This window comes from Apus apus, chromosome 1 (genome assembly GCF_020740795.1).
Source record: "Apus apus isolate bApuApu2 chromosome 1, bApuApu2.pri.cur, whole genome shotgun sequence".
NCBI lineage: Eukaryota > Metazoa > Chordata > Aves > Apodiformes > Apodidae > Apus > Apus apus.
The window spans coordinates 9,223,046-9,236,836 of NC_067282.1; the positions used below are offsets into that span (position 1 = coordinate 9,223,046).

General features: G+C 38.6%; 1 protein-coding gene across 4 annotated transcripts in view; it reads left to right on the plus strand.

Annotated features, from left to right (window-relative positions):
- The window catches only part of LOC127385125 (glutamate carboxypeptidase 2-like), a 33,428-nt gene that overhangs the window by 14,582 nt on the left and 5,055 nt on the right, over positions 1-13,791 (plus strand). For 3 of the 4 annotated variants that reach the window (XM_051620526.1, XM_051620549.1, XM_051620536.1), the window contains 10 exons: positions 342-427; positions 1,403-1,522; positions 4,141-4,223; positions 4,504-4,567; positions 5,116-5,183; positions 7,413-7,504; positions 8,310-8,400; positions 9,195-9,459; positions 11,160-11,241; positions 12,913-13,005. In XM_051620526.1, coding sequence (XP_051476486.1) covers positions 342-427; positions 1,403-1,522; positions 4,141-4,223; positions 4,504-4,567; positions 5,116-5,183; positions 7,413-7,504; positions 8,310-8,400; positions 9,195-9,459; positions 11,160-11,241; positions 12,913-13,005 — 1,044 coding nt within the window. Of the gene's footprint in view, positions 1-341; positions 428-1,402; positions 1,523-4,140; positions 4,224-4,503; positions 4,568-5,115; positions 5,184-7,412; positions 7,505-8,309; positions 8,401-9,194; positions 9,460-11,159; positions 11,242-12,912; positions 13,006-13,791 lie in introns of those variants that run through there. The other variant, XR_007889605.1, reaches the window with a different exon arrangement.

Below are 13,791 nucleotides of genomic sequence, written 5' to 3' on the forward strand. Positions count from 1 at the left end.
TTGGATGGTTTGCATTTTCCTTTTACTCTTCCAAATTCAAAAACTACCTGCTAGCAAAAATTCTCTGAATTTGTTTCCCTGAGCCTGTTATCCATATAGATCTTATTTACATCAATAACAGTACATAGTTTTAAAGGGCTAAATATTGTTCTCAGTTGTACAAGTTAAATCCAGAAAAAAACTCACTGAAATATTTTCAGATTTACTTTGGTTTAATGGAGGGTCAATTTGGTGAAAATGCTTTCCTTACTTTTGATATTATACACTTCTGAAAGGTGTCAAGATATTTTATTATCTAATCTGGTGGATTTTTTCTTTGGAATTTCTTCCCAATACACTAGCAAGGTGAAAATGCACATTCATAGCCACAACAAAGTTACAAGGATTTACAACGTGATTGGTACCATCAGAGGCACAATGGAACCAGGTAAAAATCATTTGTCTTTACTGTGATTTAAGCTTGCAGTGACCTTTCCATGCACTTCATAGTTACAAGGGAGAAATGAGGAACATAGTTTTCTCTGAAACATTGCACTACATCATCATTGGTGTTGAAATATTTATTACACCAGGTTTCATATGGTTCAGGGTATGTCAGCATTTTCACTTTAAATGGTGATTTTCAAGGGGGAGTCGTAATGAGCAGAGAAACGTTTGTTTTCAGGTAAGTTACTTTACAATTGAAATAATATTTTAAAGTGGAGATTATTCCGTGCTAACATGGGAATGGATTTTGTATTCCATCTAAAGACATATCCACCACTATTGACTTTCTCTTGCAGTCTCTTGTAACCAGTGTGATTTACACCCAAAAAACCTGGACATCCCTAGAATGATGATAACATCATTTAACTCGTAACTGCAGAACTTCTCTGTTGCCTGAAACACAACTGTTAACCATATTAACAGTGGTGCAGAGAGATCTAGTCTGACTTTGGTCTTACTATTCCCATCTCTATTATAATTTGGATGATTGACTATATACGTAGTCAGAGAAATACTTCATTTATCATGCCTGAATGTTGTAAGATGGGGTGCTCTACAAATACAATCAGTGGATCAGCTTTACCGTGACCTACACTATTGTAAAATATTGAAATATGCTTTATCTTTAGAGAAAATCTGCAGTATTTCTAATAATAGAAGTAACATTATAGAATATAAGTCGTTTTAAATCTTAGGAGATCAAGTTACTGTGTTTGACAAATTTTTCATCACTGGCTGAAAATGTAGAAAAATGTCTGTGGAGATTTAAAATGTCTTTTGCTCTTCTCATATGTACTAAAAACTATTAAGGTATGTTGCCCAATACCTACATGGAAAATTAGAAATTGCTTCCAAATAACAACTCTGTTGCAGGAAAAAAGTTTTCTAAGTAAAATGACATAATTGTTTTCTTTAGACAGATATGTCATCCTGGGAGGCCACCGTGACTCATGGGTATTTGGTGGCATTGATCCCCAGAGTGGGGCAGCTGTGGTTCATGAGATTGTGAGGAGCTTTGGAAAACTGAACAAGAAAGGTAATATAACCATAGAATCATATAATCATAGAATCATCCTGGTTGGAAGGGACCTTGAAGATCATCAAGTCCAACCATAACCTAAATCCCGCTACCATAACCTAATCTACCCATTCAGTGCTTAAATCATGTCACTAAGTACTATATGTGTATTTCTTTTAAAAACTTCCAGGGATGGTGACTCTACCACCTCCCTGGGCAGCCTGTTCCACTGTCCAACCATTCTTTCGGTAAAGAAATTCTTTCTAATATCCAATCTAAACCTCTCCTGGTGCAGCTTCAGGCCATTTCCTCTTGTCCTGTCATTATTCACTTGAGAGAAGAGGCCAACACCCACCTCCCTACAACCTCCTTTCAGGCAGTTGTAGAGAGCAATGAGGTCTCCCCTCAGCCTCCTCTTCTTCAAACTAAACAATCCCAGTTCCCTCACTCTCTCCTCACAGGACTTATTCTCCAGACCTTTCACCAGCTTGGTAGCTCTCCTCTGGACACGCTCCAGCAACTTGACATCCTTCTTGTAGAGAGGGGCCCAGAACTGCACACAATGCTCGAGGTGCAGCCTCACCAGTGCTGAGTACAGGGGCAGGATCACCTCTCTACTGCTGGCCACACTATTCCTGATGCAGGCCAAGATGTTGTTCTTGATCTTCTTGGCCAACTGGGCAGCCTGCTGGCTCACGTTAAGTTGGCTGTCAACCACCACCCCCAGATCCTTCTCTACCAAGTAGCTTTCCAACCACTCATCCCCAGGCCTGTACCTTTGCACTTGGTTGTTGTGACCAAAGTGCAGCACCCGGGACTTGGCCTTGTTAAACCTCATACAAGGAGGTAATGCAACAAAGGAATAAAGCAAACCAAAAATCCCTGCTTTCAGTGTGCCCATTGATTTGTCTGGGATTTAAGTATATGCTTAAAATGAAACATATGCATATCACTGGTGTCTTAAATGAGCACACTGCTCTGCAGATGTTAAATAGTTCCAGTTACAACCTTGTTATATGTGAGGTGCTTCTACTCAAGAGAAAGCACACCTAAAGGAAAGCAAAACACAGTGGGGCGATAATGAAACAGATGTAACAGTTAGGTACAACTGATTACTGCATATTTGAGGCTAGACAGACTGGGTGTTTCAGTGGTCTTATAAAATGGATGGCAGTGGTGGATCAAGGCTTCATTTGGATAACATCAAGAGCCTTCTCAACACTTGACCACTTTGGAGACAGAGCCAAAAATAAACAAAGCATGGGTGTGTAGTGCAGAGAATGAGCTGTGCAAACATACTAGGAGGTAATGGTTAAAAATACCTCATGCCTAGTAACATTAGAATAGGAGCAAACGCCAACTGTACCAAGTTTCTGCTGCTGTTAGAGCAAATTCTTCCTGCCTGTCTGACCTGCCACGTAAAGAAGCTCTGACATAACTCACATACTGTGCTAGAGGAACTTCCTTTGCCTACCCATTATCCTTAAAACTTCCTGACATTTAGTTTTCTCTCCCTTCCCTTGCAGTTATTGAATATCAGGGGAAACTCTCTTTGGAATGTAAGCTGAAAAGAAAAAATACAGTAAAAAAGAAAGGGAGCAAAAGATGAAAAGATTCCAGAAGCTTAAAAGAAATCTTTGGGCAGAGATACAGAGGCAGGGCCATAGTGCCTGTTCCGTATGATTTGTCCTGGTTTTAAATTGAATACAGAACTTCAAGTGAAATATCTTTGTTTTGAACGTGGTCTGTCAAAGTTGGAGGGAATTTCTTAGATTTTGAAATCCAGCATTTGGGAAACAGGTCAAACAAATTCAGTAATAGATACAAAAACCTGCCAAACACTTTTCTGTCAAAGTAGACGCTGGTATACAATGTATACTGAATTGAACAGAACCAAAAGACTAGAAAAGCTTTCTTTCAAGAATTTATGCAAAACACAAAGTGTTAAAGTTGCTTAAACAGACTTCTTTCCCCACAGATCATAGAATCATATAATGGTTTGGGTTGGAAGGGACCTTAAAGATCATTTCGATCCAACCTCCCTGCTTGGGCAGGGACTCATCTCACTAGATCAGGTTGTTCAGAGCCCCATCCAACCTGCTTTTTAATACTTCCAGAGATGGGGCTTCCAGAGCTTCCCTGGACAACTCCTGCCAGTGTCTCACCACCCTCACACTAAAGAATTTCTTCCTAATGTCTAACCTAAATCTCCCCTCTTTCAGTTTTGATCCACTACCCCTTGCCCTCTCACTGCAAGTGCCTTTGTAAAAAGTCCCTTCCCAGCTTTCCTGTAGCCCCTTCAGGTACTGGAAGGTCACTATGAGGTCTTCCTGGAGCCTTCTCTTCTCCAGGCTGAACAATCCCAACTCGCTCAGCTTGTCTTCATAGCAGAGGTGCTCCAGCCCTCAGATCATCTTCATGGCCCTCCTCTGGACTTTCTCCAGGAGCTCCATGTCCTTCTTATGTTGGGAGCTCCAGAACTGGACACAGTACTCTAGATGGGGTCTCATGAGAGCAGAGTAGAGGGGGAGAAACACCTTTTATCAGGATAAAAGATGAGCTGACCAAAATGACATTGCCGTGTTAGCAAGCAGTCTTTATTTCTGTAATACAATTTTTATGGTCTTCTATTGCAGGATGGAGGCCAAGGAGAACAGTGATATTTGCAAGCTGGGATGCAGAGGAATTTGGCTTGTTCGGGTCGACAGAGTGGGCTGAGGTAAACCCAATAATGCTCAAAGAGAAATTTACAACATGACAGATCTTTAAGAAATCTGTACTAGAAAGCAACACTTTTTACCTCTCACTCTTTCTCTTCCTCTTTCTCTTCCTCACGCACACACATACAAATTCTTAAGTTTCTTTCTGAACTACTAAGAATATATGGATCCATGCACTATATGGTTTCTTTCCCTGAAACAGCTGTTCCTGCTGTGGATGTGAAAACAGTTGTGAGGGAAAAAATGTCAAACATTTTCTTCCTCTCTTCTTTCTTGTAGGAAAATGCCAAAGTATTGCAAGCACGGGGAGTGGCTTATATCAATGCAGATTCCTCCATTGAAGGTACATAGTTTTGATTTGTGTTTTATATGAATGATGGTGGTATGTACAGGTAACTGGGAGGCATTTTGGCTTAGAGATCCATGAAATCTCCAATGTGATTATTTTGTTGCATTAGCTTAAGAGAAGATAGGGTGGAAACTGTGACCCAGAATCACAAAGTATCCTTCAGAAGTTGCTGTTGCTTCACAGAAGAAGTCAATTGCAGTAGGTACACTATTTGGAAAGTCATGGGAAGGGACTAAAAGTGTTTTACCCTTGTTGGCAGTTCTATAGCAACTCTTTAGAGTCAGCTCCTCCTCTTATAATGTGCTTAATAAATATAGGGACATCAGAAAAGCTCTTAAGAGTTGCTTCAAAAGCTGGGCTGTAATTCACCCTGACCAATAAAAATGCACTGACAAAATCACAGGAGAACTCTTCTACAGGGAGAATCACCTCATTCTTTAAAGAGAATATAGGTCTCTAGTCCTTTTCTTATTAACAAATAATGGCACAAGGTTTCAGCTGAGTTGAACTTGCTTCTTCAAATAGTTTTTCCTGTTTTTCAGGAAACTACACACTACGAGTGGATTGCACACCACTGATGTACAGACTAGTGTACAGTCTGACTAAAGAGGTAATATTGCTTGGAATTTTTTCCAGCATGTTTTGTGCTCACATACTGGAGGGGGCTCTGTGTATAAAATATGGGATCAGGTGTTTCTTTTCTGACTGCTGTATACCTTTTAAGTCAATAGCTAAGTAACTGGAGCTTTTCCTCAGAAGTAGCAAAGGGATTTGAAATTGAAGTTGTGCCAGGGAAGGTTTAGACTAGATATTAGGAAGAATTTCTTTTCTGAAATTCCAGGCACTGGGATGGGCTGCCCAGGGAGGTGGTGAAGTCACTATCCCTGGAGGTATTGAAATAACATGTAGATGTGGCACTTCAGGACCTGCTTTAGCAGGCATGATGGGTTGGTATTTGGGCTTGGTGATCTTAGAGGTCTTTTCCAACTGTGGCGACTTTGTGATTCTGTGATGTCAAGCTTATTTCTTTAAATTATTAGCTATATGAGATTAGGGAATTTTTCCACTCCTTCTGTGAAAGTATTCCTTCTAACAACAAATTAATAAAAGTGAGCCAGAGTACAGAAACGAGAATAAACCTGGTTATCCAGTCAATCTGTTAGGGTCTCTATGATAATGGAAGACTAATGCCCTTCAGGCAGGAGAAGAAATCAGTGTTCTTTTTGGTATGATGTGACCGATTTGGTCAATGTGCTCAACTTCAGTGTATCCTGGTAGATATTCATTAACTCTGACCATGAAGCTCTCACACATATTTGTGTGGCAAACAAAATTAAAATGTATGAACCTTTTTCAGGAAATAGCCTCACTATCTTAGTTGCGAGATGTTCCTTGCTTTGAGAGTGGGTCATAGAGGCTGCCACTAAAGACTCTTTATTTCTCCTTTTTTTCTGTTCACCTGTATTAAAGCATGAACATTTAATTACTATTCTTTGTGTGTGTTTTATATAAATATACATATAAAATATAAATATACAGCTACTGTATATATTCTATTAATCTACTGTATCTGTCTTCATTGCTGTATATGTTCAGTCATCTCTCCTTTCCAGGGTCAATAATATGTTATCTCTTGGAAGCTGGCATTAGACTGGTACAACAATAAAGGAAATGTAGTAATTCAGTATAATAATTTTTGGGCAATTGAAATAAAAAATAACTGTTAAAATTAGCTGCCCAGATAAAGATATTTCTGTCCTGAACTGCTGAAGAGCTCATCACCTGCAGTTCCCATGGTAACCTGTGCAAAGTGCACAGGTTCAGAACAGTCTGAAAATCAGGTCAACAGGGTCTCGTTTTGGACACCAATAGCCATTGTTAAAATGTTGACCTAAATACCAGTAAACATGGTTGTGTAACCCTTCCTTGTGCTGGGAAACAGCAACAAAGGCTGATGAATGCATGTAACAGCAGCTTGTTGGTAGCTGATGTCTGAAGAGAATGCTGATCAGGAATTAGGTCCCTTGTGATCCAAAGTTAATTTATGGCAAAAAGTGTTAACTTTGTTAACGCTGTTCTGTGAGCAATTAGCTTTGTGAGTCCCTAAATATATTAGTTTTATTTTGATTCCTATTGTGAAGTAACTCTTAGATAGTAGATAAAGATTTTAATAGTAGAATAGATATTAGTAATCTTTAATAGGCTAAAGATAATAAAACCTCAGCAGCTTACCAATAAAAGGAAAGATGAAAAACCCCCACAGTGTTTAACCTGCTCAGTAATCTGGGAAGTAGTCAGAGTGATATGAATTAATTTTAGGTTGATCTTGATTTGTATATCTCTGTAGCAGCTATGATGACTTAAACACCAACTACTTGAAGCTTTGCCCTTCTAAAATTATTGCTGCATCAATTAAAATAATTTTGTGACCTAAAACAAGGCAGAAATGGTTTTGAATTAAACCAAGACAAAACAGAAATTTTCTGCCAAAGTGAAACAATGTTTTGGTTTTGTGAGGCATTTTTGTGTTGGATATTTTAAAGGGATGAAAATCTCATAAAGAAATATCAGAATGCAAATATTGCCATGAAATATTTTGCTTTTCATGTGATTTCTTCCATCTAAAATTACCTATTTTTAGCAAATAAACTGTTCCTCTCAAAAAGGCTGTGCATTTGAAATGTTAAAATGGATATGCAAAAAAGGTTAAGGGACTTGAGGCTGTGTCTTATTCATTGCCCTAAGCCATAGGATTTACATGATTGTAGGTTGTAGATTTGTTTCTTTGTAACATTTAAAATTGTACCCTTTGTCTTTTTTTTACAATATATTTTTCTAGATACCAAGTCCGGATGAAGGGTTTGAAGGAAAATCTCTTTATGAGAGCTGGTATAAAAAAAATCCATCAAAAGAATATAAAGAGGTCCCCAGGTCAGTGACAAAACAGAATAAATTATATATCAGAAGTATGGTATATTACCAGAAGTAAATTGTAGAGTATGGGTTTTAAATAAATGTCCACTTGAAAAACTGAGCACCCAAAAAATATTGTGTGATTCTCAGCTGGTATAAATTTCAGAGTTTTAATGATTGCAGCTGATACACTATTGTACAACAGTTTGTGAGCTTGCCTTTGTAGCATGAACAGGAGGCTTTATATATGAAAAGTCAGGTGTTTACTTTGTAGAGATTTAGACAAATAAGGGTGGTGTGCACAAGCCAGCAGCAGGCAGACAAATGCTTTCCCTTGCACTTGCTTCCAGTCTCCTGGAAGGCCTCTGAGTTTGGGTGGCTGGGGAGTACACCAGGGAGGATTTTACAATACTGTCCTTCAGATTTACCAGGACTTCTCTATAGAATCTGAAAGACTGATTCTATTCCATGGAGCCATGCTAGTACTGTTGAGATTTCTCTTGAGTTGGGAGCTTGAGATACTGGAAGTTCAGCAGGAGAAAGGTCATTGCTTCTTCTCAATGATTAAAGGCAGTGAGTTAAATTATCCTCCTGAGAGTTTGATTTCTCTGACCTGAGAATGATGACTTTGCTCCTCTGAGAATGCAATGAGGTGCTTGTAATGTAGGGGTCACAGACAACTCATGGTACATTGACAGAAAGAGCGTACTAGGAAAGACTGTAGTGGCTGTGACTGCAGAATAAATACTTGCCACAGTACTTGGAAGCAGACTAAAACTAGAAGTATTGTCAGTCAAGGCATTTTTCTCTTTCTTATTAAAAGAATAAATAAGCTGGGTTCTGGCAATGACTTTGAAGTCTTTTTTCAACGTCTTGGCATCGCTTCAGGCAGAGCACGTTACAGTAAAAATTGGGTAAGTCTGTGTCTTTGTAATTTTCTGTCTTCTGTAACAGCCTGAATAAAATCACCTGTAATTGAGCCATTTAGACAGCCAGATTTTTGGAGTAGTTCACTTTACGGTGTCAGAGTAGAGTCCCATTACTAGAAGTCTGTGTGCTACTACAGCACAAATATTTAATAAATATAAATGGTCACCTTAGTGTCAGTCAGATAAAAGAACCTTTGCTCAGGGTAAATGGGTGTGTTTGAAATTACCTATGGTTGATGAAGGCTTATGAGTGACTTATGATGTCTTTTGAATTATTTATAACATATGAAGCTTTGAATTAAAAATGGTTCATGTTTTATGGAAAATATGGATATGACTCTGAAGCCTACTGTGAGATTGAACAAACAGAGAAATGCTGAAGGAGCAATCTATTCAATGTAGTCTTTTCCTCTGAAAAACCATGTCCAAAGACAAAACCAGAAATGACTGTTGAGATCCAAGCAAAAAGAGGAAGGGTAATCTCAGCTTAGTTTATCCAACTAAGAGTTAGGAGTCCTTAGCTACCATCTTTGGTCTCTCTGTATATATCAGAGGAGAGAGACATCTCCAAATTACTGTTCATCTCATCGTAGGTTGATGTCTAAGAGAGCCACCACTGATCAGTTCTTCTCATTTGACTGCCTATAATGGCTGTTGATAGGATTAGTGTGACCTGAGCACTTAATTTACAGTTCCTTGGATCCTACAGCAAAGGCTTTCAAGCAAAGCTGAAGTATCTACATCTGAGTGATGGTTTTGTTTCAATTTGTTTGTTACAGGATGTAGAAAAATACAGCAGCTATCCAGTTTACCACAGTGTCTATGAGACCTATGAAATTGTGGAGAAGTTTTATGATCCCACTTTCAAGAATCATCTGACAGTAGCTCAGGTACGGGGAGGGCTGGTGTTTGAATTGGCCAACTCCGTTGTCCTTCCTTTTGACTGTAGAGATTATGCATCAGCTGTGAGCAACTACGCTCACGTCATCTATAATTTGTCAAGGAATCATGAAGAGGAACTGGCAACATACAATGTATCCTTTGGTACGTACAGTCTTTCATCACATTCCTCCTCTATTAATGGTAGCATCATCTTAATGTATTCCTTAGTTATGACCTGTTATTTACCTTGTGCTCTATGAACAGTAAATAAAACAAGAGCCACACCCTCCAATAATTTGAAATTTTAATCTATTGTCACTAGTGTGCCTGTGTAGAGACTATGAAACTGCCAAGTAGAGTTAACAATTACAGTTGAATGTTGTTTGCCATCTGCATGATTTACTGATGTGTGCAACAAGATATCTTTGTCTTGGTCCCTAGGAAAAATCACACTGCTCTGCTTATGGTGTTTGATAATTGTCTGTCCAACACCGCTCATAGGTTCATAGGGTAATTCAGGTTAAAAGGAACCTCAGGAGGTCTCTAGGTCAACCTTCCCAAGGCACAGTCAGCTCTGAGGTCAGATCAGGTTGCACAAAGCTTTATCACATCCAGAACACTGGAACAGGCTGCCCAGAGAGGTTGTGGAGTCTCCTTTGCTCAAGACATTCAAAACCCGCCTGGACACGTTCCTGTGTGATGTGCTCTAGGTGATCCTGCTCTGGCAGGGGGGTTGGACTAGATGATCTTTTCAGGTCCCTTCCAGCCCCTAAGATTCTGAGATTCTGTGATTCTGTGATCTGGTCTTGCAAATCTTCCAGGACACAGACTACAGAACCTCTCTGGACCATAATGTTTGACTGTCCTCGGGGTAAAAATATTCACTCTATATCTGGTCAGAACTTCACAGAATCACAGAATCACAAAATCACAGAATGGTAGGGGTTGGAAGAAAGGTCTGGAGATCATCTGGTCCAACCCCACTGCTAGAGCAGGATCCCCTAGAACAGATTACACAGGAACAGGTCCGTGTGGGTTTTGAATGTCTCCAGGGATGGAAACTCCACAACCTCCCTGAGCAGCTTATTCCAGTGCTCTGTTACCCTAAGAGTAAGAAAGTATTTTCTCATATTCATGTTAAATCTCCTGTGTACCAGTTTGTGACCATTACCCCTTGTTCTGTCACTGGACACCATTGAGAAGAGTCTGAGAACTTCTATTATTTTGATTTATGGGCACACAATGGCAAGTGCAAGCACCTTGAGAAGTTTGTCTCGGGGCTTGGTCAGGCAGGAGTTGTTCATCCCTATGCCACACTAGGGATCTTGTTTTGGCATGTGAAATTTTCTTTCGTTACAGGAATTCACAGGATGCTTCCTGCCTGAGAAGCCTTTATTTTATTAGCAACATTATATACTATTCAGTTTAGGACTTGGCTGCTAATGACCAATACTGGGTACATGTGCATGCGCGCACACACACACACACGTGCTCTCAGTCTTTCTCAATACTTTGCATGTTTTTACCAGTAAAACATAGGTCATTGGGATTTATAAAATCCCAGACCTACTTGAACAATCTGGTTCTGGCAATCCATGATTTAGTTTTTGGTAATTCTGTACATTCTTCAAGTAGCCAACAATAAGCAATACTCACAGAAATACTGATTTCTATTGTCTTCAAGGCAAGTTTTCACACAGAGTTATGTAGCTTTTAATGCAGGAATATGAGGTCATCTGATTTGCATTCAGTAAGAGTTGACAGATAATGATCACAGTGAAAAAAAAGCTTTAATTTGAATAATTTGCTTTAGTAAATGGTTCCTTCAGAATGTGAAGTTAAAGTCTTCCTGCTCCCTCCAGATGCTCTCTTTTCAGCTGTGAAGAATTTTACAGAAGTTGCTGCTAGCTTTCATGAAAGACTGCAACAAATAGATATCAATAAGTAAGTTTAACTCTTTTTTTCTTCCAGTCAAATACTCCATTTAGTCTTCTGGGCTTAGAGGGCGTAGTCTTCACTTGCATTTAGTTCCCTGAACACCCTTGCTGACAAATGACTGACAGTAATTTGTTTGATTATAGGTCCTTGTGGACTCTTGTATTTGCAGATCTGGTTACTCTACAAAACAAAATACAGAAATGTTGAATTAGTGAATATAGAGACACTGCAGAGCCTGGGAAACTGGCCATGTTAGCTTTGAAAATTTCCAAGTTAATTCGTGTCAGTTCTTGATGGGTTTTAGTTGAGGAGCAGTGTCAGGATGATACATGGATATGACTAGAAGTCTGGTTAGCATGAGCACATCCAGTTCAGATGTGTAAGTTTCTCTAAGTAGAGACACATCCTGAGACTTTGTAAACTGGATTATCATTAAAGAACAAGTGTTGATTTGTGGGTTTTGTTTGCCAGCATTCTAGTTTTCAAGGTACTGGTACCATTTAATGAAAAAAAAAATGAGATGGCTCTACCATGAGTGAGTGTAGGCAAGCTTTTTGGTGAGCTTTCAAAAAATTCTATGCACAGCCTATGCCAAAAGGCCTGATTTGTACTTAACTTAATGCTTAATTCATTCTTTGTAGACCATGTTCAGAATGGTCAAACATTTGTATATGTTACATTTCTTGTGAAGAATCTCATTTAGCCATATGCTTTTCCTTATGGTACACTAAGTGGGAATAAAAGCCGTATTTTTAATGGCAGCAACTTTCAAGATAAAAGAGTTACAATAATTTCTTATATAAAATATGAAAATTATGACATATGACATGTATGTGACATTTTCAAAATGGTTTTGTTGATGGATGACCTAAATTTAAGCATTAATTCAACCAACTAGTTTTGGTTTCCATTTACAACAATGAAAACTTGAACTAATCTTGTTGAGTTACTCCAGGCTTACTGTGATATAAATTCTATATTTTTTTTTATTTGTGAAAGCCTTTGAAGTTCTACAATAAGTTACTTTGGATATAAACTGCCAAACCCACATATATTCAGTATAATCTTCTCCACTGGTCTTTTATTTGTTAAGCATCAGTAGTAGTCTCAGAGCTATTCAAAGCACACAGATACAGATGGCCTCTGCTCTAGGGAATTTACAATCTGCTGTCAGAAAAACACAATTCTGGGATGATTCAAAACATGATTCTAACATCACAAGGTTCATGTTTCTCAGATGTTGTTGTTTTACATAAAAATGTGATTTTATTGAAGCAATTTGCAGCTGGCTGGCTTGATGGAAACAGGGTCTTTAGAAAACTGCCTTATGAAAGAAGAGAATGATCTGCCTAAGCATCCTAATGAAAAGGAGATTCAGGAATAACATGCAACATGAGATTAAATACCTGAAAGGCTCTGTCTTCTTTGATACTATTCTTTGGCCTGTAAAAGTATTTTTAAGAGACTTTCAGGTTATGAATGAGACTGTCTCACAGTAGAGATCAGCATCATTCTGTTGTGCAGGTCAGCTGACGTAGGCTGTCTTCTGTGGGCTACACTGTAAGTTCAACATCCTGGATCTAATGTCCTTCCTAAATCCAGAGATGTGTGCATTCAGGGATGGGATGAGAGAGGGCCCACACTAAGAGCTAACATGTTCCTCTGATTTCTTTTTAGCCTACTTGCTGTCAGATCAGTAAATGATCAGCTCATGTATCTAGAAAGGGCTTTCATCGATCCTCTTGGATTGCCTGGCAGGCCATTCTATAGGTAAGAAAGGCTTATTTTTCACTTTCTGCATGGACTACACTATAAGGATTCCTTTAAGATTTCCAGGTCTCTAAATTAAATTGTAATTATTTAATTCAACATAGTAGAAATAGATTATGCAGGACAAATAAGATTGAAAAGGGAAAACAATGTTATGAAAAACTCCAGTGAGATACAGTATATAGAATGAGGGAGTCTTGTTGGAAACCTGTTCAGGTCAGTGAACTCATCTCCATTGATTTCAGTGGGCATCTAAACAAATAAAAAAGTTTTGCCCTGGAATGAGTTTAAGTAATTTCTGTGGTAAAGGAAGTTTTTACTATTTGAAAGTGAAAAAGGATGTAATTGAAGTATCTACAATTTGATCGTTTATAGCAGAACAGTCATGGTAGAAAAAACAGTGTTGAGGGCAGTACTTCAGCAGCAGTGAATGCAGTAGTTCTCTCATCCAGTTCTAGAAGTAAATCTTGTTTGAGAGGCAGAAGAGTCAAATCAGATCTAGCTTTTTGGTCCTTCTAGCAGTCTGCATAATTCAGAACAGTAACCTTTCCAATAAAAAGTTTCACTAGAAAGTCACTGTAGAAGGAAAACTTAAGATCTACAGTCTTTGTAGCCTCATAGCTTCTGTGGAGAACAGTCTCTTGTTAAATCACCAGCTTCCCGACCTCAAAACATGCCTTTTATCTGTTTGAGATTGTGTATCCATAAGAAAAGAAGACAGCTTTTTTAACATTTCCATTTCATCTAAAATGAGGGAAAGGAAAATACTTTAGTCAACAGATTTTA